Consider the following 27,904-nt stretch of genomic DNA (forward strand, 5'->3'; position numbering starts at 1 on the left):
GGCAGACTCTGGTCCAGCTCTAGGCCCCCCCTACTATTACCCAGTATTCTAGAATATCATCTGCTTGCGGCGATGTTCCCTTCCTCTGATTTCTCTACTACTTTCGGACACTCTGGTTTGGCAGCTGTTGTCTGTGCTTTGGGCAACCCTTATATTCTTGCCCTCTACCACGGATTAGCTTTCAGCACTGTACGCTTCCCAGCCAGCAGGAACTCCCTGAGGACCAAGGCCTGCCGTTCTCAGCACACCCAGGTGCATTTGGTTTTCCACAAAATATTGTCCAAGAATGCTCTTTAGGAGGCTTTAATGATTTATAATCAAAACCAACTGCTTGTATGGAAACAGGAGTTCCAAAGACTTGCTCTAATCATTCACTTTATGTGTCAACTTGGCTGGCCCTTTGAACCCAGATATTTGATACAACCTGTCTCAGTTTCACTGTGGAGATATTTTTTAGATGAGATCAATATTTAAATCAGTAGATTTTGAGTCAAGCTGATTACCTGCTATAATGTGGGTGGACTTCATCCCATCAGTTGAAGGCCTTAAAGGAAAAAGACTGACCTCCCCCAAGGAAAAGGGAATTCTGCCAGCAGATGGCCTTCAGGCTCTGCTACATCAACTCTTCCCTGCTCTCCAGCCTGCCAGCCTACCCTGCATTATTTCAGACTTGCTAGCTCCCACAGTCACATGAGCCAATCCCTTAAAATAAATCCCTCTCTCTGCATATATATACACACATAAATACATACACATATAGATCATCCATCCATCTATCCATCCATCCTATTGGCTCTGTTTCTCTGCAAAACCCTAACACACTCGCTCACACCATGCTTCCACCGTGACATGAGGAGCAGGTGGGCAAGGGTAAACCTGACATTGGCTACGGCCCAAAGGGCCAGAAAGACATGGTCTCATAGGGCCAGACGGTCACCGCCTTGTTACCATCCTAAATGCAGCTCACCCCAAGACCTAGGAGGCAGAGACCACCAAGACCCTGCTCTCCAGGGGCAGCTGCTGTGGAGGGGGGCTTGCACGATACCTGCTGAGGTCCTTGGCCGGATCTAGGCAGGAGGGAGGAGAAGCTTCTACTCCGTCACCAGCTGGGGCAGAAGGCGAAGTTGTGTGTTCTGCAGCCGAGGGAGCAAGACCCGCACGGGCAGCAGCTGGGGAGATGCTGGGGACACAATGAGGGAATTATTCCACATGGGGCTGGGCTCATTAATGGCACATTCATCAGGCCCCACTCACCCCCACCCAACCCACCCGCCCACACATGGAATGGACTCTTTAAGCCCCAGCACAGGGCTCCCCAGCTTCCCCACCCAGGCCTCCACTTCTACACAGCAGGGCCTGTGGCTGCAACAAAGCGGCTCCCAGGCCAGGCCCTTAAGCTCCTCCCTTCTTAGGCTCCTGCAAAACGGGGTTTCTTTAACAGAGGCAGCTCAGGTGTCCGGGACACGCTATGTGAGTTTTCTCATTTGATTTTTGTTTAGAGGAGAGGGTTTTTTTGAGACAGAGTCTCGCTCTGTCGCCCAGGCTGGAGTGCAGTGGCACAATCTCGGCTCACTGCAAGCTCTGCCTCCCAGGTTCATGCCATTCTCCTGCCTCAGCCTCCCGAATTGCTGGGACTACAGGCCCCCGCCACCACGCCCAGCCAATTTTTTGTATTTTTAGTAGAAACGGGGTTCACCGTGTTAGCCAGGATGGTCTCGATCTCCTGACCTCGTGATCCACCAGCCTTGGCCTCCCAAAGTGCTGGGATTACAGGCGGAACCAACGCACCCGGCCGAGGAGAAGATTTTTTTTATGATGATTTCTATTCGTTTTTGATAGGCAATAAAACTCTATGAGGTGAGAACCAAAATACAACTTTACAAATTCCCCGAGCTTTGCCCGCAAATCCCAAGGCTGAGAAAAATCCAGGGGAAAAGGCTGATGGGGTAATTCGGGAACCTGCCCCGGGACCAGTTGGGCCACCCGTGTCCTCGGGGGAGGAATGAGTTTCAGAGCCGGAGTATGGCCCTCGGGCAGGGAACGAGTGCCCCCTGCTGGACAGCTGGGGAACCACAGCGTGCAGGGGCCTCCGGGGGTAGCACTGGAGACCACTCCCCACAAAAGCCAAAAGGCTTACGCATGCAGTGCAGAAGAGGTTCTGATTTTCCCCGCTGGCAAAAAGCAATGCTAGCAATGGCCTCCACAGACTAAAGCCTGGGAACAGCTTTCAGGCTGGTGCCCTCCCCGCCTCTCCAGCCATCCGTGCTCCTGTCCACAGTGGGACTGGCCAGGCTGAAGGTGTCTTGGGGTAGCCAGGTGGAATAGAGGACTCAGCACAGAGGGCCTGAAACCCAGCCCGAGGTGGCAGCTGGGGTTTGTGGCATCACAGCCCTTGCAGTGAGGGATCACTGCTTCCCTCTGGGGGTAAACACCTGCAGGGAGCTCCCAGATTGCAGGAGTCCAGGCTTCGTGGGCTTCTGGGCTGCTACGTCTGCTCGCTCCATCTTCTCGGGGTCCACCTGAGAGGCCAGCACCCTGGTCTGAAGGGCAGCTGCCATAGGCGCTCACACCACACACTGGACAGACGACACAGTCTTGCCCATAAGTCTGGTCACAGCTTAGCAGATTCCGCAGGTCCAGCAGGCACTGCCCAGCCCCTCACCGCCCTGGCCTCAGAGGTCCATGAGGACAGGGGCCACATAGGATCCCAACCCTGGACCAGGCCGCCCACAGCAGGCAGAGGGGGAGCTGCCAAGTGTCCAGCTGGCTGCAACCAAGAGTGGGAGCAGAGCCAGGGCTGGAACCCACGCTGCCTGCTCCCTTGGGGCCCCACAAACAGAGAAAAACAGAGCCCAGGGAATAACGACCAAGGGAAGCCCAGAGCAGACCAATCTATGGGGAAACAAAAATTACAAGTGCTTGGAGGAAACCCAGCAAAACAGCGAAGTGGGTTTACAGATGGAGTGACTGGCCTCCTTTGTCAAACTATGATTTGTAACAATTTGGGCAGCGACTAAAATTAATTATTTCATAAAAGAATGACTCAAAATGAATAATGCAAACTACCAGGGGCTTTTAAGCTCCTTAAGAGAGCTATTTTGCACTCCGGAGGCCGACGTGTACTCATAATCGGCAAATGGACCCCTTGCGAATGCAAAACTACTAGTCTAACTTTGCTTTCTCAAGAAATTACACGGCTGTGCTCCTCCCTCCACCACACACATCCCACCAAGATTTTACTTAGTTTAATGCAAATTGAGGAAAGGTGGAATTGTTTGTGCTTCTGTAAGGGTATTGTTTATCAAACTGCAAGGAAGGATCTCTGTCTTAGAAAATGGTGGCAGAGGGGAGGGGGAGATGCTACCTTAGATATGTGGCCCACTGCTAATCACAGCAAAGCCAACTCTGCGGGCATCTGATGCAGATGCCCAAGGCTACACCTGCCCCATCTCTGAGAACACCCTGGGGCAGCACAACCAAGGCTCACTCGCCAAGCTCCCCTGCCTGCCCCTTAACACCCACAGCTGCTCCTCTTCCTGGGGGGCCACCTGGCTGCTCCCTCCTCCCTGCCCTGTGTTGGTCCCAGCTGCCATGGCCACACCCTTCCTGCACTGGCTGGGTCCCATTAGCCAAAGGCACACAACAAGTGTGACTCAACAGCTCATTTAAGAAAGGCGTCCCCCTCCTTCCACCGCCTGTTGGCTCATACCCAGGGGCCGAGGAGGTCAGGCTCCCACCAGGAAACACTCAGTGACTCACCATCCAAGCCCAAGCGCTAACACATGGGCCCCCACAGACACCTCCCGGGCCCAACAGAACTTCTCTTCCCTCCTGACCCTCCTCCTTCTCCCCCAATTTTCCCAGCATGGTAGTGGCACCATCAGCCCACCAGGCCCTGGCACTGACTTCCAGTTCTCTCATTCCCATGCCCCTCATCACCCCTTCCTGCTGAGTCACCTCCTTCTCCTTCTGGAATCCGTCCTCTCTGAGCAGGACTCCTGGGCTATCCTGCTGTGCCTGCTTTCCATTTTGTCCCCTCAGATCCAAGGCCCCACAGCCACCAGAATGACCCAACTCAAGTTCTGATCAGGTCCTTCCACTGACAAAAGCCCTCCCTGACTTTCCACGGCATTCGGAAGCCGGTCCTCCAGGAGCCTAAACAAGGTCCCTCGAACTCCCCGAGCTGCCAGAAGGCAATGTTGCTCAAGCAGACTGAGCAAGCAGGTAGCGGCAGCCGGCAGCCAGCTCCTCACCAACAACCCCGGTCAGCTCCGCCTGCATTCAAGCCTCCTGTGACCAGCAGTGACTCCTCTTAAAGACACTGTTCTCAGGAAGTCGGGCCCTGAACAAACGCCCAGGACCAATCCCAGGCCTTTGCAGAACCTTCCAGACAGCTGCCAAACCCAGCCCAGAGAGAGCAGGGCACCAACATGGGGTCTGCACATTCTGTGGTCTCATTCCACCTGCTAGTTATCTTGCTCTCTTCCTCCGGTGGGAAGTGAGCCTGGGGCTAAACGTCTGAGATGCCTTTTTCCATTTAAGGAGTTAATCAGCATTTTCCAAACTTTATTAGAATAACGAAGAAGCTGAATTCAAATTCACCTAGAGTATTTATATTTTTGAAAGAGGAAGGATATGTTGATTTAAATTCAACCTGCTATTTCTTTTTGTTTAGGACAGAGTTGACAGCACAGAAACCACCACGCTTTTAGCAGACAGCCACGACTTATTGATCAAGGCATTCTTTCCGGCTAAGCCCAGCTGGACAAGACCTCAGAATCCATCTCAACACAGTCCCCTGGAGAACCACTACCAATGGATCAGAGACGATGGATCCAAAGAGCTTGCTATCCCAGAGTTAGCACCTTGCTAAGGTCCTCACAAACAACAACTGGTCACTCTGCCCGTTCGGCTGCAGTCTCCAGCCACACACACAGCTCCAGGGCTCGCATTCAGCCCTGCAAGTCTGCCTCAGCAGCTGTTGTCCTTTGCTTCCCTGCTCAGGGCTTTTGAGTCCTGCCGGGCAAATCCCTCACTGAACTGATAGCAAATTTCATTTCAGAGATTGGCTAGAGTTGCCAAATTAAGCCCTTGTGCAAGGACAAACACCAGAGTGGCCCAGGCTGTCACGGGAGGGTGATAACAGCCCCCAAGGTGCAGGCTGAACACAGCAGTCCTGTTGGCCAGATGGGCGACAGCATCTTATCTCCCATTTCACATCACCATCTGGAAGGCATTTAGCACAACAGCCCTTCCTCCCAGGCCTCTTGATTTTTTTCTTCCCGAATCCCCAAGTGCACATGATCACATAATAGGGCAAGCGTTAAGGCTTGACTCAGGTCATGCTGAAGGTGAGATGCAAAGTGCAGAAAGGAAAGTGCTGTGAAACTGTGGGTTTGGAGAGCCAGGCTTGGTTGATACAAATGCTGAACAGCCAGTCCCACGGAGGCCTGGGACTTGATAAAATGAGACTCAGCAGTGGGAGATAGAACAGGCATCTCTCAGAGGCAGCCACTGAAAAGCCCCAAAGCCAAAATCAGAAGGTGCTGAGAGGTGCTTGTGAATTGGCTGGAAGCTCCGAGGCAGGGCATGTCCGGACGTTTCTGGTCGCTGGTGAGATCCACCGGCGTTCGAGCACCAGCCAGGTCACGTGAGAGCGTGAGCAGCCTCAAATGAGCTGATGTGCAGATTTCCAGCGGGCACTGAGCTCCTGCGCAGTTAACCCCAAACCGGCTGCTCAGTTCTTCCCCGGCACATGTCTGTCTACGTTACCTTCAGAGAGTGAGCCCGTGCTCAGAGGAGGGACGTTATTTTCAAACTTGGCCCAAGCAAAACTTAAGCTGGAAGGAAAATATTCACCAAGGGAAAAGTGATAAACACCATCCCAAAACCATAGGCAAGGCTTTGGTCTGGCTTGGATCGTCGAAGTTATAAATCCCCATGCCTGGTCATCACCAGCAGCTCTGCGGGCCCAGGGGCAAGACGTGCTTATGTCCTGAGCTCTCTGGGGATGAGTCCTGGTGTACGGAGGCTACAGGGGTTGAGACACAAGGGATAAAAGGAGAGTGATCTTTGATATCCAAGATTATTTATTCAGAAAGTCAAAATCTACCTATACAGATAAAGCAGCTCAAGAAGCACAAAAAAAAAAAAAAAAAAAACAAGAACAAAATTTGTGTTAGTGTGAACCGTATGAAATTCTCAATATCTGACACTTGCCAAGGTGGCAATTCATGTGGCTCAACCCAACAGCAGCCAGCCAGACACTGGAAACTCAAAGGCTCTGCAGAAGTGTAACGGTGCACCCCAATTTACTCAGCACGCTGGTCACTGGCTTCACAATTTTTTTTCTTTTGTTTTTTGAGATGGAGTCTCACTCTTTCACCCAGGCCAGACTGCCTTGTCGCTATCTCGGCTGGCTGCAAGCTCCGCCTCCTGGGTTCACGCCATTCTCCTGCCTCAGCCTCCTGAGTAGCTGGGACTACAGGCGCCGGCCACCACACCCGGCTAATTTTTTGTATTTTTTTTAGTAGAGACGGGGTTTCGCCATGTTAGCCAGGATAGTCTCAATCTCCTGACCTCGTGATCCGCCCGCCTCAGCCTCCCAAAGTGCTGGGATTACAGGCGTGAGCCACCGCGCCTGGCCGGCTTCACAAATTTGATTCATGAATGTCAAAGTACCTTCTAAAGGGTACAAAGGAATTCTATTATTCAGAGAAGACTTTTGGGAGATCTATTTTCTAAACTGAAAATAATTCCTCCACCTTATCCTTCAGTTTTTATTTGTTTGCTTATTTTTTGAGACAGAGTCTCACTCCTGTCGCCCAGGCTAGAGTGCAATGGCACGATCTTGGCTCACTGCAACTTCCGCCTCCCAGGTTCAAGCGATTCTCCTGCCTCAGCCTCCCGAGTAGCTGGGATTACAGATGCCTGCCACCACGCCCAGCTAATTTTTTTGTATTTTTAGTAGAGACAAGATTTTGCCATGTTGGCCAGGCTGGTCTCAAACTCCTGACTTCAGGTGATCCACCTGCCTTGGCCTCTCAAAGTGTTGGGATTACAGGTGTGAGCCACCATGCCCAGCCTATCATTCAGTTTTTAATAAGGCACCTGCTTAAATAAAGGTTCAACTAACCTTTGTGAGGTGGTTGAGCTCACTTATGCATACCCGAGGGAAGACAAAAAACATCTTATTGTGCAGAAAGAAAAAAAATAAAAGAAACTACATGATTTGGAAGCGAGACGAGAAATAGAAGCTGTGGTCAATATGAATTCCCTGGCCTTTCAACTTCTGACCATTTCAAACTCTGCTCCCGAATCTGGAAACTCTCTGGTGAGGCTGTGACACTCAGCAGGGGCTATTCCACCTCCTTCTGTCCAAAGTCAGAGATCAGAAACTTCAGCCCTCAGCTGCTGGGCCTGGGGTCTGTCTTCCTGAGGAGCTATGATGAACTGCTCACACTGGTTCACAGGTGAGGAGACAAGCAAGTGCCTGGACAATACCGCCTTCACCTGGTGGCCCTCCAGGGATTAGAAATGCAGGCTTGGGCCCCTCGCAGCCCCCCGAATCAGACTCTGGGAAGGGGGCAGCAATCTGGGTTGTCAGCAGGTGATTCTGACGCACACTGAAGTCTAACCCACAGACACGAATCCGGTGAGCAGTTTTTCAGCTATGTGGATGGGAGTCCTCAAGTTCTCAGGGGACCTCTCTGGGTAGATTCTTGACTGTGGGAAAAGCACAGGAGGCTCCTGGATGTGCCCCATTTCACTGTTTAATACACAGTGGTACAGCAGCTGGAAGGTTTCATTGAAAAATCATTGATGGGCCTCACTGTGTCACCCCAGCTCTCAGCCTGGTCTCCGCTCACTGCAACCTCCACCTCCCGGGCTCAAGCAATCCTCCCACCCCAGCGTCCTGAGTAGCTGGGACTATAGGCACGCACCACCATACCCAGCTAATTTTTGTAGAGGCAGCGTTACCCAGGCTCATTCTGCTTTTTTAAAAAAATGAAAATACTGAACAGATGAGAGTACAAGTGGCCATAGGCAATGTGGTCATTTGTAGAAAGTTCTAGAAGATCTGGGCCCAGCTTTCTCTGTCATCCAGGGTTAGCTCAACCCCTGAAGCAGTTTCACAGCTCTTCCCTGAGGAAGGAAGCAAATTTTGATGCCCTCCAGTGGCATTAACAATAGAGAAGGGGTGCATCAAAATCCCTTTCATTTTATTTGAGAAATACCTTAGAGATGGAGATGACTTCTCCTTTTTCTGCTACTCAGAAAAATAAGGGCTCTTGAAACTAGAGGGCAGGGCACCAAAGAATTAGCAGGCAACGGGGAAGGAGGAGTGAGGCTTGCTCTTTGTTTTCCTCTCAGGTGGCTTAACGCAAATGCTCCAGCCCTACTTTTTTTTTATTGATTAAAAAAAATTCTGCCGGGTGCAGTGGCTCAAGCCTGTAATCCCAGCACTTTGGGAGGCCAAGGCAGGCAGATTACCTGAGGTCAAGAGTTCGAGACCAGTCTAGCTGTCGTGGCGAAACGCCATCTATACTAAAAATACAAAAATTAGCCAGACATGGTGGTGCACGCCTGTAATCCCAGCTACTCAGGAGGCTGAGACAGAACACTAGCTTGAGCCCAGGAGGCCGAGTTTGCAGTGAACCCAGATTGTGCTACTGCACTCCAGCCTGGGAGACCGAGCAAGACTACATCTAAAATATATATATATACACACACACACACATATATATGTATATATACACACACATCTATATATACGTGTATACACACACACACATTTTGATTTAATTTTTAAACTACTGAAAAGGCACACCTCTCCTGAAGACTGTTACAGCCTGCCCCCTGCCCCATGTTCCTCCCTCCCCTCCTCCTGCATCCCACCCTCTGCCTCTGTCCTTGCGGGAAGCAGAAAGTGCACAGCGATTGCAGGTGGATGGGGTGGTGGGGCCACTGCTGTGGTTACATCGCCACTGCACACTACAACGGCCTGCTTAGTTTCTCCATCAGATGGGCAAGGTGGAGCGCTGTTGATTCTTGCTATTTACAGTACCGTTCTATCAAGTCGCCATGAACCCTGAATTAGGAAACACTTAATTATTGCGTCTAGAGGAAATATAGGGTTAGGTTCCTGTGAGTTTCTGGGCACAACATTTTCATCAGCCAATCAACCAAAACATAACCTTGTTCCACGTGTGCTTCTGTTTAAAGACGCCTTCTTTAATAGGTAATTTTGTTTCATTGAATTCACAGCCACCAGCACTACACCTCATGCCAGGACAAAGCTTCTCTAAAGCACAACTTTTCGCCCCGAGGCCTATCATTGCACGTAGGAGGGCACTTCAGCATCATGCTCAGGGCTCATTTGAAACATGTATTCACCAATGAAAACCACAACAATTGAACTAAACATGCCGCACAAGGACACCTGTTTACAGTGCCAGAGCCACAACAAGAAGGCAGGGTGTTGTCTTGTTAAACCTTAGGTGAGAACGTGTGTGCTGGGCAGCTCTGCACGTGTCCGCAAATGACTGACAAAGGACCACAAGTATCAAATCTGGGGTGATCAATACATTTTAGTGAGAAGGCAAATTCGCAAATATGGAATCTGCCAATGAGGACTGACTATATTTTACAGAGGCATCTGGTGACCAAAGTCAGACCAATCCTTGGTCTTAACAGAACTATCTCTTTTCTACCAATCCAGTAAAAACAAAACAACACAACTCTGGATAAATGTTCAGTAACACTGACAAGGCACCAAAATTGCCCATTCCTTAGTCAAATACTGCCCCCGGTTTTAATCATGCCTGCCTTCTGCACAGAGGTCTGAATCGTTCCATAAGGAGAAAAGGCAAGAAGCTGGCCGAGTTCTCAGCACCGACATCTCTGCCTAGCCACTGGTCCCCTCCTGCATTCTGTGGTCACTCCTGGTCAGGGTTATAGGTAACACAACTGCATTACCTAATGCATTATCTTCTTTGGACTAGAGAGAGACCACGGATACAGGCGGGGCCCCAGGACACGGTGTCTCGAGGAAGCCTAGCTCTCCTGCAGCTCTGCCAGTGGACGTTTCAGAACACAGGTGGGCAGCCGGGCCAGAGCTGCTGCAGTCCCAGCGCTGCCACTTACTAGCTATGTGTCCCGGAGCATGTTAATGTCTCTGAGCCCCAGTCTGCCCAACTGTGAAATGGCGGCCGTGACAGCAGCTCCCACCGTCTACAGCTGGCGTGAGGATTTACGGAGACACTCAATGAAACACACCCAGCATGGTGCCTGGAGTGCGGGAAGTGTCCAGGCAAAAGGAGCCTTAAGAGCATGCACCACTCACCTACTATGGGGCCTGGGACAAGTCACTTAAAACATGCAATCTCAGGCATGGGAGGGGCCTTCAGAAGCACCCATCACAGCCCGTGCTGGACTGCAGCTCTCGGAGAGCCATCCAGCCTCGTCCAGCACCATTCTCTGCTCAGAGCTTCCTCATGTCCCCGCATCCCTCGACTGTAAGATGGAAGCATCGGGTGAGAGTGATCTCGGCTCCCTTCCAGGCTTCGCCAAGGGAGGGTGTGCCCCACTGGCTACAGCCAGACGCCCCTGGGTCTTCCTAAAACGGTGGTGGTCAGGGAGCCAAACGGGACAAAGAGCGGGAGGAATAGGAGAGACAGGAAGGGGGTGCCCCACTTCTCACTGGAAACTTCTGTAAACTTCTTGAGTGTTGGGGGCCTTTGTTCACAGCTAGGGTTTTTCCTTTAAGAAGTTAAATTCACACAAAAGTAAGAACTATGGCTGACTCGGCCGGGTGTGGCGGCTCATGCCTGTAATCCCAGCACTTTGGGAGGCAAGGCAGGCGGATTACCTCGGGTCAGGAGTTCAAGACCAGCCTGGCCAACATGGCAAAATTCCATCTCTACTAAAAAAAATAAATAAATAATAATTGGGCGGGCATGGCGGCGCACGCCTGTAATTCCAGGTTCTCGGGAGGCTGAGGCAGGAGAATCGCTTGAACCCAGGAAGCGGAGGTTGCAGTGAGCAGAGATTGTGCCACTACACTCCAGCCTGGGCGACAGAGTGAGACTCCGTCTCAGAAAAAAAAAAAAAAAGAACTATGGCTGACTCCTACCTGTAAAAGGAATATCTAAAATTCCACATCAGTGCGTGGCTGCCCTGGAGTATCTGCTTCTCGCCTGCAGCTTCCCGCCCTGTCTATCCCATCCTCTGCTTTCTCCCCTACCAGGAACCTCCTCCTAGTTTTGAGGAAGCGTCTTGGTGCTGTCAGCTACCTGCCTGCACCCCAAGGAAGAGGTCAGCACGGGCCGGTCCCCAGGTGCCTGTCCCCCCTCATCTGGTTCAAGTCACCACCATTCCTCCAGGGCCTGCCCAATGCCATCTTGGGTACTGCGGTTCCGGAGATTACAGGTGACCAGTTCCTCCCTCGAGGAGTTACCAGTCTTGCAAAGGAGATGGAATTAGATACGGGTCATTTACAAGCATCTGTGGAGGGCAGTGACATGGGGCGTAACCGGCGACTGTAGCAATTCAGAGGCAGGTTTCTCTCAGCTTGGGGAGAAGGCTTCCTGGAGGAAGGGTCACTGGGCCATGAGTTCTAGGAGGGAAGGGACAGTATCTGCCTATTCACCATGGCTTCCCCAGCACCAGGCAATATCAGGCAAAAAGCAGATGTTTCACTGATATAAACATAAGTTCAAATGCGTGTACGTGTGTATTCAGAGAGACATATACACAGACATATGTGTAACAGACATATGTAGACATACATGTGTATGTGTGTAGACATATGTAGACATGCATGTGTACATGTGTGTATGGAGAGAGACACGTGGAGGCATACATGTGTGCCTATATATGCATATATGGGCATCTGAGCTGACTCTGAGGCTGATTCTGGGAAAGCCCAGGGTTAAATGCCAAGTTTGCAGGCAGAAGAAGCAGTGAAGCCTGAATCCAGGCCAAGCACAGTGTAGATGGAGAACCATGATGAGTGTGGGGTTGCTGGGGTGTGAAGAGCAAGGAGAAGGGAGGCTGGTGGGAGGTGACATGGCAGAAGGGCAGGAGCAGGGACCCCAGGCCTCTGGCTCCCCTGCCATGTGCTGCTGACCCTCCTCTTCTCTGACCACCACCAAAAAATGAAAGAAAATGAGCAGTGAATCCAGCTCTGTCCCAGGAGACCAGAAGGCAGCTAACTCAACCATTCCCTGAAAAAGGAGAAGTAGCACCTTCTGTCTACTGGAGGGCTTCTGTTTCAAACAGGGACCCCTGAAGGCCACATAGGAAAAAAATCTGTAAAATGCCCATTGTATGTGTTGGGGCCCGGGTCAGGGAAGACAGTCCTCCTGGTATCTCAGATCATCCCTAAGGTCGAAAAAGAGGCCCCAGCTCTGGCACACACCTGTTCAGGACAGGTGTGCACACCCTGTGTTTGTGTGCAGAGGGAGTGAAACTGCAAGAGAGGGGAGGGGAGGGAGGCAGCCTCAAGGACCGGGCCCTGGGGTCTTACCACCAGCTCCACGGTCCCCACCGTACCTCTGGGCTGTCAGATCCGTAGAGACCTGGCCAACAACATCACCATGGTAGGAAGAGGCAGCTAAGGATGGGCTTTCCAGGTCTGTGGGGGCAGCTGGCTGGATGACATCATCTGCCACAGGTGAACTGGGGAGAGAAAAGGGAAAGAACCTAAACTCAGAAACATTCCTACAAGTTTTTTGTTGTTGTTGTTTGGGAGTTTTGCTTTTCTTGTACAGGCTGGAGTGCAATGGCACTATCTCCGCTCACTGCAACCTCCGCCTCCCAGGTACAGGCTATTCTCTTCCCTCAGCCTCCTGAGTAGCTGCGATTACAGGCACCTGCCACCACATCCGGCTAATTGTTTTGTATTTATAGTAGAGATGGGGTTTCACCACGTTGGCCAGGCAGGTTGCAAACTCCTGACCTCAGGTGATCTGCCTGCCTCGGCCTCCCAAAGTACTGGGATTACAGACGTGAGCCACCGCACCAGGCCTCCTCCAAGTTTTCAATGTGTTTAACAGCACATTTCTATCTGGATCCTGAGCAGGGCCTCAGTTTCCCTTTCTATGAGGGATGAGTTTGGTGCTGCTCAAAGCAGGGTCTGTCACCAGTCTATGCCAAGATTAGTAAAGAAACCTTAAGTAAGTGTTTAGAAACCTTTGTAGACATTTATTTATTTATTTATTTATTTATTTATTTATTTATTTATTTATTTCTCTCTCTCTTTTCTTTTCTTTTTTCTTTTCTTCTTTTCTTTTCTTTTCTTTTTGAGACTGTCTCGCTCTGTCACCCAGGCTGGAGTGCAGTGACATGATCTCTGCTTATTGCAACCTTCACCTCATGGGTTCAAGCAATACTTGTGCCTCAGCTGCCCCAGTGGCTGGAATTACAGGCACCCACCACCACGCCTGGCTAATTTTTGCATTTCTAGTAAAGCTGGGGTTTCACCATGTTAGCCAGGCTGGTCTCAAACTTCTGGGTTCAAGTGATCTGCCTGCCTCGGCCTCCCAAAGTGCTGGGATTATAGGCGTGAGCCACCGCGCCCAGCCCCTTTGTAGCAATTTGATAGAGTACGTTCATGTCTGTTAAATCTAATAATAAAAGGACAGGTTCAACATCCTACGACGCACAGGACAGTCCCCAAGACAAAGGATTATGTGGCCCAGAACGTCAATAGTGCCAAGGTTGAGAAACGCTGGCCTTGAGTTTTATTTCATTTTCTAGTAATTCATGTAGTTATATTTTTTAAAGTTTTCATCTATGATGAGTTAGAAATTTAAAAACAACCCTGGTCCTTTATGGACTGAGAGAGTCTGCAACCTCCAAGCACAGGCTGGTTTGAGAAGCCAGAAGAGGCTCAGTCCTTGGACATCCATAGTCTTGTAGTCAGTCACCCTATTATTTCATCGAGGAGGTCCCTGAGTGACTTTCTCATGAACTCATCTCTGTAGCCATAAGTAGCAGGACCATTCTTTCCACTCCTTGATCAGATCCTTACTGAAAACCAATTCTCTGCTGTGAACAAGAGAGCAGCAGCCCCTACCTTCATGGGACCTCTCATGGGACAGCTTCAGGCAAGAGTCAGATTTTTTTTTTTTTGGACACAGGGTCTCCCTCGGTCACCCAGACTGAAATGCAGTGGCTCCATGACAGCTCACTGTAACCTCAATTTCCCAGGCTCAAGCAGTTCTCCCACTTCAGCCTCCCCAAATGCTGGGATTATAGGCGTGGGCCACCTTGCCCGGCCCACACATTTTTTTAAATGCTTATTTATTTAGTAACAACTGCAGTAACTGCTAAGAAGGAAGGTGCAGATGGTCATGAGAACACAAACTAAGAAATCTTGGCCCACAATGGGGATTGTGGAAAACTTTGTGGTGTGGTGAGCATGCTGAGGCCAGCTCAGTAACAACAAATGTTTCCTGATGCTTACTACGTGCCAGGAAATGTTCTAACTGCATATAGACAGCACTGTATTTGATCCTCACAACAACCCTTTTGAGGTGGATACTATTATTAAACACACTTTACAGATGTAAAAACTAAGGCACAGAGAGGCTGAGCAGTTTATCCAAGGTTGCACAGCAGATAAGTGGCAGAACCAGGATACGAACCCAAGCCTGACCCCAGGAGTCACGCTCTTAATCTCCACACTTGGCTTTGTTCCACAAGCTGAAGAGTAAGAGGAAGGAAGAGGGGCTGGGCACAGTGGCTTATGCCTGTAATCCCAACACTTTGGGGAGGCTGAGTCTGGAGGATCGCTTGAGGCCAGGAGTTGAAGACCAGCCTGGGCAACATAGTGTGACCCTGTCTCAAGAAAAAATTTTAAAGCTTAAATAAGGAAGAGTATACCCCCACCCTCAGCCCTATCCCCCATTCAGGGAGTCACGTATTTGAAAGCCCTGAATCAGGAAGGAGTTTCATATTCTAGAGGACCTGCAGAAAGTCACTGCAACTACAGTATAGATAAAGAAAGGGGAGTCTGGCTGGGCACAGTGGCTCACACCTGTAATCTCAGCAGTTTGGGAGGCCAAGGTGGGCAGATCACTGAGGTCAGGAGTTCAAGACCAGCCTGGCCAACATGGTGAAAACCCATCTCTACTAAAAATACAAAAATTAGCTGTGCATGATGGTATGTGCCTGTAATCCCAGCTACAGGAGGCTGGGGTACAAGAATCACTTGAACCCGGGAGGTGGAGGTTGCAGTGAGCTGAGATTGCGCCACTGCATTCCAACCTGGGCGACAGAGGGAGACTCCATCTCAAAAAAAAAAAAAAAAAAAAGGCGGGGACCATGAGGAGGAGAGGTGGATGGGAGCCAGATCAGAAGGCCAGGTCAAAGAAGTGGGACTTGATCCTAGGCAGAAGAATCAGCCTGAAGCGTCAACCCAATGTTCAGCCATAAAGTGCCTTTGGCATTGAGATGAAAGACAGTGGGGAGGTCCAGGGTGAATTTCCCACAACTATCCTCTCAATACGATTGGACTAGCACATGTGTGCACCCACACTTTACTGCTTATTCTCCATTCTCCTTGTTCCCACCACCGTTCCAATTCCCCCAGAACAAGATCCTGAGGACCACACCCAAGGAGTCAGAGAGAGAGATCCCTGTGAAGAGAAATGGAAGAAGCAGTGAGCCCAGAAGAGGGAGGATGGCAGGAGCTCCGGAAGGGTGTCTTGGTGAATCACAATGTGTAGAATCCTAAACTACAGACAATGGCACTTTCCAAAGTCATAAAATCTGAGTGGAAAAACAGAGCTCCAAAGTTTTGGCAACACACGTTGAAAGCCATAAAAGACTTTGTTTCCTTTGACACAGCCATGATTCTTCCAAGAATTCATTCTAAGGAGATAATTAAGGGCATAGGCAAACATGCGGATCACAACTGTAATCACGATAGCAAAAAATCTGGAAACAACCAAAATGCCCAACAGTAGAGGGCAGTTCATCAAATTAAGGCACAGACATAGGATGGGCTTGTTTGCAGCTGTTTAAAAAATAAAGTAGGCCAGGCACGGTAGATCACGCCTGTAACCCCAGCACCTTGTGAGGCCGAGGCAGGTGGATCACCTGAGGTCAAGAGTTTGAGACCAGCCTGGCCAACATGGTGAAACCCTGTATCTACTAAAAATACAAAAAATTAGCCAAGTGTGGTAGCGGGCACCTGAGGCAGGAGACTCGCTTGACCCCGGGAGTTGGAGGTTGCAGTGAGTGGAGATTGTGCCACTGCACTCCAGCCTGGGTGACAAGAGCAAAACTCCATCTCAAATAATAATAATAATAATAAAGATAATAAAAATAAGATAGATTTTCATGTATCTAGATGTACACATGTCCATGATTAATTAAACATCAGTTGAAAAAACTTAGCAGCATGATCCACATTTTATGTATATATCGATATACATGGGTATGTGTGTCTATAGAGTCCATGTATAGACATACACACACGAGCACATGACAGAGACAGAAAGAGACAGCGTGAGCGTAATAACCTGAACAATGAAGCAATTTGGACAAGTATTGCCAAGGTGTTAAGGGTAATTCTCTTTCGGTGGTGAAAAATCATTTGTGTTTTTTCTTCTTAATGAAATTTATCTCCACTTTCTAGTTCTATGCTGAACATATACAACTTTTATAAGTAAAATAAATTAGAAACCATATGTAAGAAGTTATTTTAAGTGCCAGGGAACAACTTCCACCTATAGCTCAGTGAAAGCTTTCAGAGGTGGAGACAATCGGAAAGCCACCGTCTTTTCCTCACTTCTGTACTCATATTTTCCACTGGCAGGACCTAGGCTTGTCCGCCTCATTCCAGAGCAGGAATGTGGCCAGGCTTCGTCCATTAGGCACCACTGGGGGAAAATGAGGTCCCAGCAAAGAAGATCTGGACTAAAACATATCTGCCCACATATTCTACATGATGGCATTTTCATCTAAACTCTTTGGAATGGAATTATTTTTCAAATCATAAACACTTCCCTGACTTTTTTGAGACAGAGGATCTTGAACATAATTAAATACTTTCTCAATGACACTCAGTCGTCCTCGGCAACTATGACACAAGTGAGTGACATTGGTGCTGTGGCACCAAATGCAACCACCGTATGTGAGGTTGAGGGGACTGGATTCCAGCCCAGCCCCACCATGGGATCTAAGCCAGGGGACTTCTCTGAGCTTTAGCCTCTCTGTCTGGAAAAGTGAAGACGTCGGACTACTTGATCACCAAGAACTCTGACTCAGCCTTGTCCTTCGCACTCCAGGCTGTCAGTTATCACTTCTTGCTACCCACTCACCTGCCTCCCCCTGCCACCTTCTGCCTTGCAGTTCTCTCCTTCTAACAGACTACAGGCTAAGAAACATGGCGGAAGTTGTTAGAACAGTGCATAAATCAAGAGTCAACAGGCTCTGAAAAAAGATCTACAAACCTTCCATACCAAATCATTATAAGTTAAAAATAAACACGTATGTGTACAGACGCATATACAGTAGGCTCAACCATATGAAACTGCTACAAAGAAATAAATTGTCAAATTGACATTGTGCTGTCACTTCCAGACCCTTTCTGACTTCGTAATGATCTGAATATTTTCCAGGTGGCTAAGGATGGGAGGGGATTTCTGGGGAAATGGGGGGATTCTTCTAAAACAGCTCTTCTCAGAACAACTGTAAGAGGCTATAAACAGCTTCTAAGTTCTGCTGGTGGTGGCTCTGGGACTAGAGTGACTGAAATATTTTTCAGAGGAAAAAAAAAATCTGTCAGATTTCAACCACCAGCTGCTGCCACCAGCTGCCGGGGCCAGCCCACTATAAATTTAGTCTGGCCAGCAAAGGGTTGATCTGCCACTGGAATGTCAGGGAGGGAAGCCTGTACTACTAACAAGTGCTTCTGCAAAGGGCCATGAGTCACCCCTTTCGGAGACTGGTGGAATGGACTCTGCCCAAAAAGGAAGACGCTCAGGTTCTGGCCTTAAAAGCCCACATCTTCAGTTCTGTACATAGGATCCATGCCACAGGAAGAGCACCAAGGCAGGCACTGGGGTGGATTCCATGGGGATCGCACACTCCAGGGGTGATGGGCTCATTGAGCCTGAGGAGCTGAAAGGCCAAAGCAAGGAGAACTGTGAAGGCTGGTGTCTTCATTGGCTCAGGCTGCTACAACAGAACCTCATAGATGGGGTGGCTTATGAACAACAGAGATGTATTGCTCACAGTTCTGGAGACTGGGAAGTCCAAGATCAAGGCACCAGCAGGTTCAGTGTCTCATGAGGACCCCTTCCTGGTTCGCAGACAGCTCCTTCTCCCTGCATCTTCACGTGGCAGAAGAGGCAAGGCAGCGCTGTGGGACCTCTTTTATAAGGGCACTAATCCCATTCACAAAGGCTCCGCCCTTATGGCCTAATCACCTCCCGAAGGCCCCACCTCCTCATGCCATCACCTTGGGGGTTAGGATTTCAACACAGGAATTTTGGGGCTGAGAGGGATACAAACATTCAGAGCATAGCAGGTGATAACAGAAGAACAAACTGCCACAGAAACCCAGGATTCTACAGGCTGGGATGATACAGGAAGGTCCTGAGAGGAGAACAGCTGAATCAAGCAAAGTGCTTCAATAGGCTGATGTGTGCAAAGGGCTTTCCAGATGGGAAAAAAAAAAAAGCTTCTCCCTTCCTCTCTCCAGGTTGGTTCTGTCAGAAAGGCTTCTGTTCCCTTCCTTGTTATTTATTACAAAGAATAGTATCCAGTATCAAGGATAATAGGAGCCAGGTTCTCACAATCAGAGAAGTGCTTGCATATACAGAAGGTGGTTGGACTCCAAAGATCCCTCAGGGCAGGGCTTCAATCAGAGGGATCAGACAAATCCAGAACTAGCTGTGGAGGGCTGTGTGCACACAGGCATGTGCACATTCACGTACCTACGTCCCAGCTTTCTCCTTGGGGCAGTCATGTCAAAGGATGTGAGAACCACCTAAAAGGGGCTGCCACTGCCAAATCTGGGACTATTTGAACATCAAACACACACACACAGTTCTGGATTATAAACCATGGAATAAAAGTAATAATCTATGAGTCCATTTAGATCTAAATAAAGACATGAACAAATAGGGAAGAAGGGAAAGCCCCCCCTTACAATACAATGCCAGCTAGTTAGTCCATGTAGGAGGGGTAACACAAACAGAAAACTGCCATGGAAGAAACCTTAATGGTGGCACTCAATTCAAGGAAGAGCCATCAAAGGAAGCCAAGGCAGGCAGGAGAGTGTAAAGAAAGAAAGGCTAGGCTGGGCGTGGTGGCTCACGCCTGTAATCCCAGCACTTTGGGAGGCCGAGGCAAGTGGATCACGAGGTCAGGAGATCAAGATCATCCTGGCCAACATGGTGAAACCCCATCTCTACTAAAAATACAAAAAATTAGCCTGGCATGGTGGCACACACCTGGAGTCCCAGCTACTCAGGAGGCTGAAGCAGGAGAATCACTTGAACCTGGGAGGCAGAAGCTGCAGTGAGCTGAGATTGCACCATTGCACTCCAGTCTGGGCAACAGAGCCAGACTCCCTCTCAAAAAAAAAAAAAAAAAAGTAAAGGATATTGTGTAGCCTTTGAGTATCTTCCCACCAAATGCTGACTGATTACAAAGGGGAAAATGATGACTTTACAGCCAATAAACCTGGTAGGCACCAACTTGGCCATCCTCTGTGGTGAAAGAGTCCATGCCCTGTGCCCCGGCATGGTAGGGCATCACTTCTGTGAAATCCCTGCCCACAGCAGACAGCCAGGGCCTAGCCACGAAGAAACTAGGTGACACAGATTGAGGGACTTCTTCCAGCGTGAAGGAGCTGTACTTATAAAGGTCATGGGACAGGCGTGGTGGCTCATGCCTGTAATCCCAGCATTTGGGAGGCTGAAGCAGGAGGATCCCTTGGGTCCAAGAGTTCAAGACCAGCCTGGGCAACATAGCAAATCCCCATCTCTACTAAAAAACAACATACAAAAAATTATCTGGGCACGGTGGCGCACACCTGTAGGCTCACCTACGTGGGAGGCTCACCTGAGCCCAGGAGTTCATGGCTGCAGTGAGCTGTGACTGAGCCACTGCACTCCAACCTGAGCAACAGAAGTGCGACCCTGTCTTAAAAAAAAAAAGTCACAAGACAGGGAGAGACTGAGGAATTATTCCAGACGGAAGGAGAGTCTGGAGGCATGACATAGAACACAGCACATGCTTTTTGACTGGATTCTGGATCAGATGGAAAAAGGTATATGCTGGGGAATCTGAGCAGGTTCTGAGGACTGGATGGCGACTTCCCAGCTGCAGGGCTGCGCTGGCATCGTGCAGGAGTGTTTGCAAGAAAGGCACATTGGGGGAAGTGGGGAGGGCGGAGGTTGTTTTGGTTTTTGTTTTCCTGGAGGGTGGCAACTTCATGTCTGAAACTTGCTCTCAAATGATTCAGAAAAAGTAGCAATGATGGATATATAGAGAGAGGATGAATGACACAGCACACGTGGTAAAATGTCAATGACTGGGGAATCTGGGAAAGGGAACATGGAAGGTTTTTTGTAGTATTCTTATAACTTTTCTGTAAATCAGGAATTGTACTCAAGAGAAACAAATAAGAACTTCTGGCCGGGTGTGGTAGCTCAAGCCTGTAATCCCAGCACTTTGGGAGGCCGAGACGGGCGGATCACAAGGTCAGGAGATTGAGACCATCCTGACTAACACGGTGAAACCCCGTCTCTACTAAAAAAATACAAAAAAATACAAAAAAAAAACTAGCCGGGCGAGGTGGCGGGCACCTGTAGTCCCAGCTACTCGGGAGGCTGAGGCAGGAGAATGGCGTAAACAAGGGAGGCGGAGCTTGTAGTGAGCTGAGATCCGGCCACTGCACTCCAGCCTGGGTGACAGAGCGAGACTCCGTCTCAAAAAAAAAAAAAGAAAAGAACTTCTTGGGCAAAGGCGTGCAGGCAAACAGCCACTCTCCAGCATGCATGGAGCTCCGTTTGGGTCTGGAGGACACAGTGTGATGTGCCACCCACTTTAGCAGCATCGGGCAGCTGGGGGGACATTTAGCTGGACAGCTGGGGCTGGGGCCAGTGTGACAGGGGCCCCGGAACCTCAGACGCTCAGGCTACGAGCCTGTTGTCCTGGGGCAATGGAGAACATGAGAGATTCAAACACAGGCCAGTGGCAGAATATTCAGAAGATAATGACTGTGCCACAGTGGAGATTAATTGGAGGGGGCAAGAAATGCAGGCAATGAAGCCGAAGCAAGAGCTTTGGAACGGTTCAGGTGCCAGGTGATGCAGGACACATTGGGACCACTGCAGACGAGGTGGAGTTAGTCGTTCCAGAGGCTTCATGACATCTACCTGACACTAGGTGTGGAGGGAAGGGACATGAAGAACAATCAAAGATGATTTGGGTTTTGAACATCTAATGGCTGGAAGACTATGTTATTAACTGTATGCCTTGCACATAAAACCTTAGACCTCTGGTATTATTACTGATTTATCTTTAATAAAGATTAAAGAGCCCAGGCGCAGTGGCTCATGCCTACAATTGGGAGGCTGAGGCAGGCAGATCACGAGGTCAGGAGTTCGAGACCAGCCTGGTCAACATAGTAGAGAAACCCCGTCTCTACTAACAATACAAAAATTAGCTGGGCACGGTGGTGCGTGCCTGTAATCCCAGCTACTCTGGAGGCTGAGGCAGGAGAATTGCTTAACCCCGGAAGGCAGAAGTTGCAGCGAGCCGAGATCGTGCCACTGCACTCCAGCCTGGGCAAGAAGATTGAAACTCCATCTCAAAAAAAAAAAAAAAATGACTCTACTGCAACCCAACTCAAGAACAGGCTCCCCGGAAACTGTGCACCCCACTTCAGAACACTGGCATAGTTCTCACCAACAGAGTGAAGGCTGAGCCCCGGGCTGCTCACATCTGTTGACTCCGGTTTTGAAAAGAGAAGCAAAGCCTGTCATAAGTCAGCAAAATGGAATCTTCCGAGATCTGCATTTTCATAGCCAGTTTTAGGCTGGGCATGACCCAACTGGCCACAGTTAGAAGCCACAGCACCGGCACCACGACATGTGGAACACACAGGGCTCCTTTCCAGAGCCACCTTGGCATTCCTCTGGGTGAGGGGCCCACAGGCCCCAGCTGCACTTTGAAAGGTGGGTTCCACAGGTTCCTTGGCACAAGCACGCTGTGCTTTTTAGTTATGATGAAAAACAACTCATCTCTTCTGGATCTGGCAAATGGGTGGAAAAGTGTGGCCTGGCATCCCTGCAGGCCAGGCACGGGGGCGGGGCCAGGTGAGTAATAAGATTTCTAAGACCAGGCCAGGCGCGGTGGCTCACAGCTGTAATACCAGCACTTTGGGAGGCCGAGGCGGGTGAATCACTTGAGCTCAGGAGTTTGAGACCAGCCTGGCCAACGTCGCAAAACCCTGTCTCTACTAAAAAATACAAAAAAATCAGCCGGCTATGTTGGTGTGCACCTGTGGTCCCAGCCACTCTGGAGGCTGAGGCATGAGAATCACTTGCACCCAGGAGGTAAGGGTTGCAGTGAGCCGAGACTGTGCCACTGCACTCCAGCCTGGGTGAGGAATCTCTCTCAAAAAAAAGATTTCTAAAACCAGAGAGGGCAACCTCTCTCAGGAGCACAGGAGAAACTGCGGCCCTGAGACCTGAGGGACTTCACCTATGTTGCAAGCATGCCGATTTTATTTTTGGTGATAAAATTTGAATATATGTGAAATATTATAACACATTTAAATAATTACAATAAAAGAACTAATGATAACAGCAGTCATAAGGGCAGCTCACATTGTAAGCACTTCTGTTTGCCAGGTGTTGTGCGAAGGGCTTTGCACGCACTCACTCAGGCAGCGCCTCCCCGTAAGAGGGCGAAGAACAGAGTCAGGACTGGGACCCACATCCAAGAGCACAGGAGCCAGAAAATCCCATAGCATGCTCTGGGCCTGACGCAAGGTAACGAACAAGAAGATGGCTCCCACAGGACCCTGGAGAAAGCAGCTTATCAAACGGACCCTGGAGCCCATGCAGGGAGGACAGAGATTTTCCACTCTTGAATGAGAAAGCCCAGCAATTTAAAGATGGAGCCTTCAGCTATCAAAAAAAAAAAAAAAAAAAGAAAGAAAGAAAGAAATACTTTAAAAAAGTACTTAGTAACTTATATGTGTACAGTATCTTAGAGCTTTGCCAAATGCCGCTTTTATGATTCCTCATCACCGCTATGAAGAAGGCAGAGAAGTTATTTTATAGAAAAGGAGAGGAGATAGAGACTCAAGGAATTAAACGACATGGCAAAGAGATCCATGGCAAGAACCATGGCCCTGTCCTCGTCTGGAAATCCTAACTGCCACCCCCTCCTCACCACCCCAGGTCTTTCCTCTAGTGGGCACGCCATAGCTCCCTGTCCAGAGTTCAGCGGCACAGCCCCAGGGGAGGCACGGGAGGTGGCAGAGGCCTCTGGCAGGGGAGGGAGAGGTGGCAGAGCCAGCAGTGCAATCATGGCCCCCAACAACAGGGCAAGGACCTCTACCTTCCCTGCTGAATTCTCAGCCCACAGTCGGCAATGCATTTACTGGAATGAATGAACCAAAGAAGAGGCCCAGGCCCAGGCCCAGGAGCCAATGAGGCTGATACAACGTGATGCTTTGCAGCCACATGAAAGTGCACATTTGCCCATTACGATTATGAGCTGTGCTTGTCACATTTTGAAGTCAAATTTTTTTAAGTCCCAAACAGTTTTTTAGATACTCCTGTGATGCCTGGGAGCCTTCACAGATGAAGAAATAAAATGCCACTCCTCCTATCCCTTGAGAGGTAGGATAGGGCAGGTGACAGGAGGCCAGAGCCCAGGGCCAGACTGCTCAAGCCTGACCCCACTCCAGCAATAAACAGCTGTACAACCTTGTAAAAGGTCCTCTCAGAGCCTCAGTATCCTCATCTGTCAAAGATGGCAATGACAGTCCTTCCTGGAAAGGGAACAGAGAAGATTCCTTGTGACCAATCATGTGAACGTTTCTGTAGCAAGGTGCCCAGCACACTCAAAGTGCTCCACAAATGATGGCGTCATTAAGACAAACATTACGGGATGTGCTATTTCCCGAACATAAAATACAGAATGTACTGTTTCAAAGTACACAGGACCCTCCCTCCCGCCTCACCTGCACACCCAGGTGTGTGTCTCAGGCGCACAGGCTGCTCCTTCAGGCACCCCAGGCTCTACTTGATTATCAACTGGGGTGCGGATTAAGAAAGAATAAAGGGCCGGGTGCGGTGGCTCACGCCTGTAATCCCAGCACTTTGGGAGCCCAAGGCAGGCGAATCACCTGAGGTCAGGATTTTGGCCTGGCCAACAAGGTGAAACCCCGTTTGTACCAAAAAATGCAAAAATTAGCTGGGCATGGTGACACGCATCTATAATCCTGGCTACTCGGGAGGCTGAAGCAGGAGAATCACTTGAACCTGGAAGGCAGAGGTTGCAGTGAGCTGAACCGAGATCACGAGATCACGCTGCTGCACTCCAGCCTGGACAACAGGGTAGGAGTCCGTCTCAAAAAAAAAAAAAAAAAAAGAATGAATACAGGTGGCAGCAAGTGAAGGACACCAATGTTTATGAGCACCCAGCATGCGCCAGGCTCTGTGCAGGCCCTTCGTCACTGTGAGCAATGTGACAGCAGGAAGTCCCTCTCCCCAAGGCCACGCAGGGCTGAGCTCCATCCCAGCCACTCTGACTCCAGTTCTCTCAGCGAAGGATCCTATAGCCTCAGAGTAGCGTTGACTCATGATGTGCTATGAAGAGGGAGTGGCATGCTGAGAGCCAAGTGAGTGCTGCCTCCCTAGAAAGAGGGTGTGTGCAGCCAGCCAGGGCACCGGCAGTGGCTCTAACCACCAGGGGGTGGGGGCATAAGATCCTTCCCCTCCCAGGGCTGTGGGTGCCTCTTCCACCCAATGAGGGTTTCGACTATTCATCTCTAGGGTCCCTTCCAGCCCAAACAATCTTTTGATCTGAAACCCAGGGTCTCCTGGCTGAGAAAGGTTGGCTTAGAGGAAGTCGTGATCAGTGCCCATGTTGGCCCAACCCCAAGGCCAGGCGGGGAAGCAGAGCAGCTCCTGGTTAGGAGTTAAGGACGGGAGGCAGGGGGTGACCTGCTGACTCACAGCTCCAGCTCCCCAGGAGACCTTACTGCGGGGAAGGACGGGTTGCAGGATGGAAAGGGAACCTTCTCCTCATACGCAATTTAATCACCCCTTAAAATTAGACTACTGTTGTTCCCACATCCTTCGGGATTAATGAGCCCAAGGACTGAATTTTATGGCAAGCTCAAAGGAGAGGAAATTACTCTGGGAGGACAAGGCAGGGAGATGGCAGCCAATGTTCTTTCTTTTTCTTTTTTTTTTCTTTTGAGAAGGAGTCTCGCTCTGTTCTCCAGGCCAGAGTAGAGCAGCGTGATCTTAGCTCACTGCAACCTCTGCCTCACGGGTTTAAGCAATTTTCCTGCCTCAGACTCCCAAGTAGCTGGGATGACAGGTGCATACCACCACACCAGCTAATATTTATATTTTCAGTAGAGACAGGGTTTCACCATGTTGGCCAGGCTGGTCTTGAACTCCTGACCTTCGGTGATCCACCCGCCTTGGCCTCCTAAAGTGCTGGGATTACAGGAGTGAGCCACCATGCTCAGCCTGATGTTCCTCTCAAAAGATAACAAATAAACCCAGCCAGCTGCTGGGAGAAGCTATACAGTCAGGTGAGTGGAAGTGTAGCTGTCCTCCTGATCAAAGCAACACAAAGCCAGCTGAATGGGCCAGCCCCTCTGGGATCAAGATCTCGGCTGAGGATACCCAAACCTAGTGCACCAAACCACAGGTGCACTGACTCACCAGAACAATGGGCACAGAAATCACATGGAGGGGTCCAGGAGGGTAGGTGGGCAGGGGCAGCGAGTACAGTACAAAGAGTACAGACTCTGGACATAGATCTGAGCCTGAATCCGGCTCTGCCACTTACTCGCCATTTATAAGCCCTAGGCAAGTTCATTAAACTCTTTGAACTTCAGTTTCTGAACCTGTAAAATGGAGATACACGCATTACTTGAAAGACTGTTAAAAGACATAAGAGCAAAAAGTATATGTAGAAACAGAAAGTATAATGATGTTACCAGGGTCTGGGGAGAGAGGGGAAGAAGCAAAATTGTTGTTTAATGGGTACAGATGTTCGGAGTGGCAAGATGAATAGGTCCTGGAGATCTGTTTCACGATAATATGAAAATACTTAACACCACCGAACTCTACACTTAAAAATGGTTACGATGGTACATGTTACGTGGTTTGTTTAATCACAATTTAAAAAACATGTAAAGCATAGCATCATCTCACTACAGGTCCTCAATACACAGCATGGGTTCATGGAAAATAGCACTAACAGAATGGTATTAATAGCCTCTGCCTCCAGATCTGTCTAGCTAACACTTAATTCAGGCCACAATCAGCTTCCTCTCTAACTTTTTCAGGCTGAGAACAGGCCACTTAGCTCACAAACAACAAACTGAAGTCTCAACAAATGCCGCCAGTATTTTTACATAGATGAGGCAAAATCTTAGTTGGTGTTTAGAAAAATGTCATTCAGTCCTCAGGATCTTAGCAGAGTCACAGATTTTCCCTGATTCCAAAACCATACAAACAGCAAAATTACCTCCATTTCCTCTCCCTGCAACGCAACCAGGTCTAGGGCGTAAACAAGAAGCAAAGCCTTACAGCTTATAGTTCAAGAGAGGAGACGATTCATTAGCTGACTCAACAAGAAACTGCCGAAAATCTGTTCTGCCAAACACAATACAAGGTATTGAGGATGCAGAGAGCAATGACGCAGGGGTTTTCAGCCATCAGGGAGAGACCCTGGCACACGGCTGACCACAAGACAACGTGGGAGTTGTAGAATACAGAGCCCTAGGCCAGCTAAGTTGCTGGGATGAACCGGTTTCAGCCAAGGTATGAAAGGTAACATCCAGGCTGAGCGCGGTGGCTCACATCTGTAATCCCAGGACTTTGGGAGGCCGAGGTGGGCAGATTGCCTGAGATCAGGAGTTCAAGACCAGCCCAGCCAACATGGTGAAAACCCGACTCTACTAAAAATACAAAAATTAGCCGGGCGTGGTGGCACATGGCTGTAATCCCAGCTACTTAGGAGGCTGAGACAAGAGAACAGTTTGAACCTGGGGAAGTGGGGGTTGCAGTGAGCTGAGATGACACAACTGCACTCCAGCCTGGACAACAGAGTAAGAGCCTGGACAACAGATTAAGACTCCGTCTTAAAAAAAAAAAAAAAAAAAAAAAAAAAAAAAGGATAGAAAGAAAAGAAAGAGAAAAAGCAAGGTAATGTTCAATCTTTTCCTGTTCTGTGTGAAGCAGGGAGCCAGAAAGTAGGAGCCACAGCAAGCCCAAGGGATGGAGGGAGGGGTGTCCTGGGTATAAAAGGAAGAAGAAAAAAGACCCTGTTAATGGCCATATGACCTAGCTGCTTACTGTCTCTTCTCAATTTAGAATGTGCCCCACTGGGGGAACAGTCATGATATGAAATCAACCCCCATGCCCTCAAGGAGCTTCAGTGCAAGAATGCTAGCCAGGAGCCTTCCATTCTAAATGATGCAGACACCAGAACAGCTCCTGGACCTCAGAGGACCGAGCTGGACACAACCACAGAATGAGAAGAATTAGTGGGACTGTAAATAACCTGAGATGAGCCAATGGGGCAGCTGCTTTCTCTTTCCATTTCTTTCTCCCCAGAGTTACTGTCTGTGAGCAGACCTAACAAGAGCTCCATATTCATGTGTTTGGACTTA

At 49.4% G+C, this 27,904-nt stretch overlaps 1 protein-coding gene across 2 annotated transcripts in view; it reads right to left on the bottom strand.

Moving 5' to 3' along the window:
• Positions 1-27,904, bottom strand: part of TACC2 (transforming acidic coiled-coil containing protein 2) — a 234,980-nt gene that overhangs the window by 107,253 nt on the left and 99,823 nt on the right. For both annotated transcript variants that reach the window (XM_023224385.2, XM_023224380.2), the window contains one exon: positions 12,556-12,681. Coding sequence is in view for 1 of the 2 variants with exons in the window: in XM_023224380.2 (XP_023080148.1) it covers positions 12,556-12,681 (126 nt within the window). In the remaining variant the exon portion in view is untranslated. The remainder of the gene's footprint in view (positions 1-12,555; positions 12,682-27,904) is intronic.

The sequence above is a fragment of the Piliocolobus tephrosceles genome, chromosome 9, assembly GCF_002776525.5.
Source record: "Piliocolobus tephrosceles isolate RC106 chromosome 9, ASM277652v3, whole genome shotgun sequence".
Classification (NCBI taxonomy): Eukaryota; Metazoa; Chordata; class Mammalia; order Primates; family Cercopithecidae; genus Piliocolobus; species Piliocolobus tephrosceles.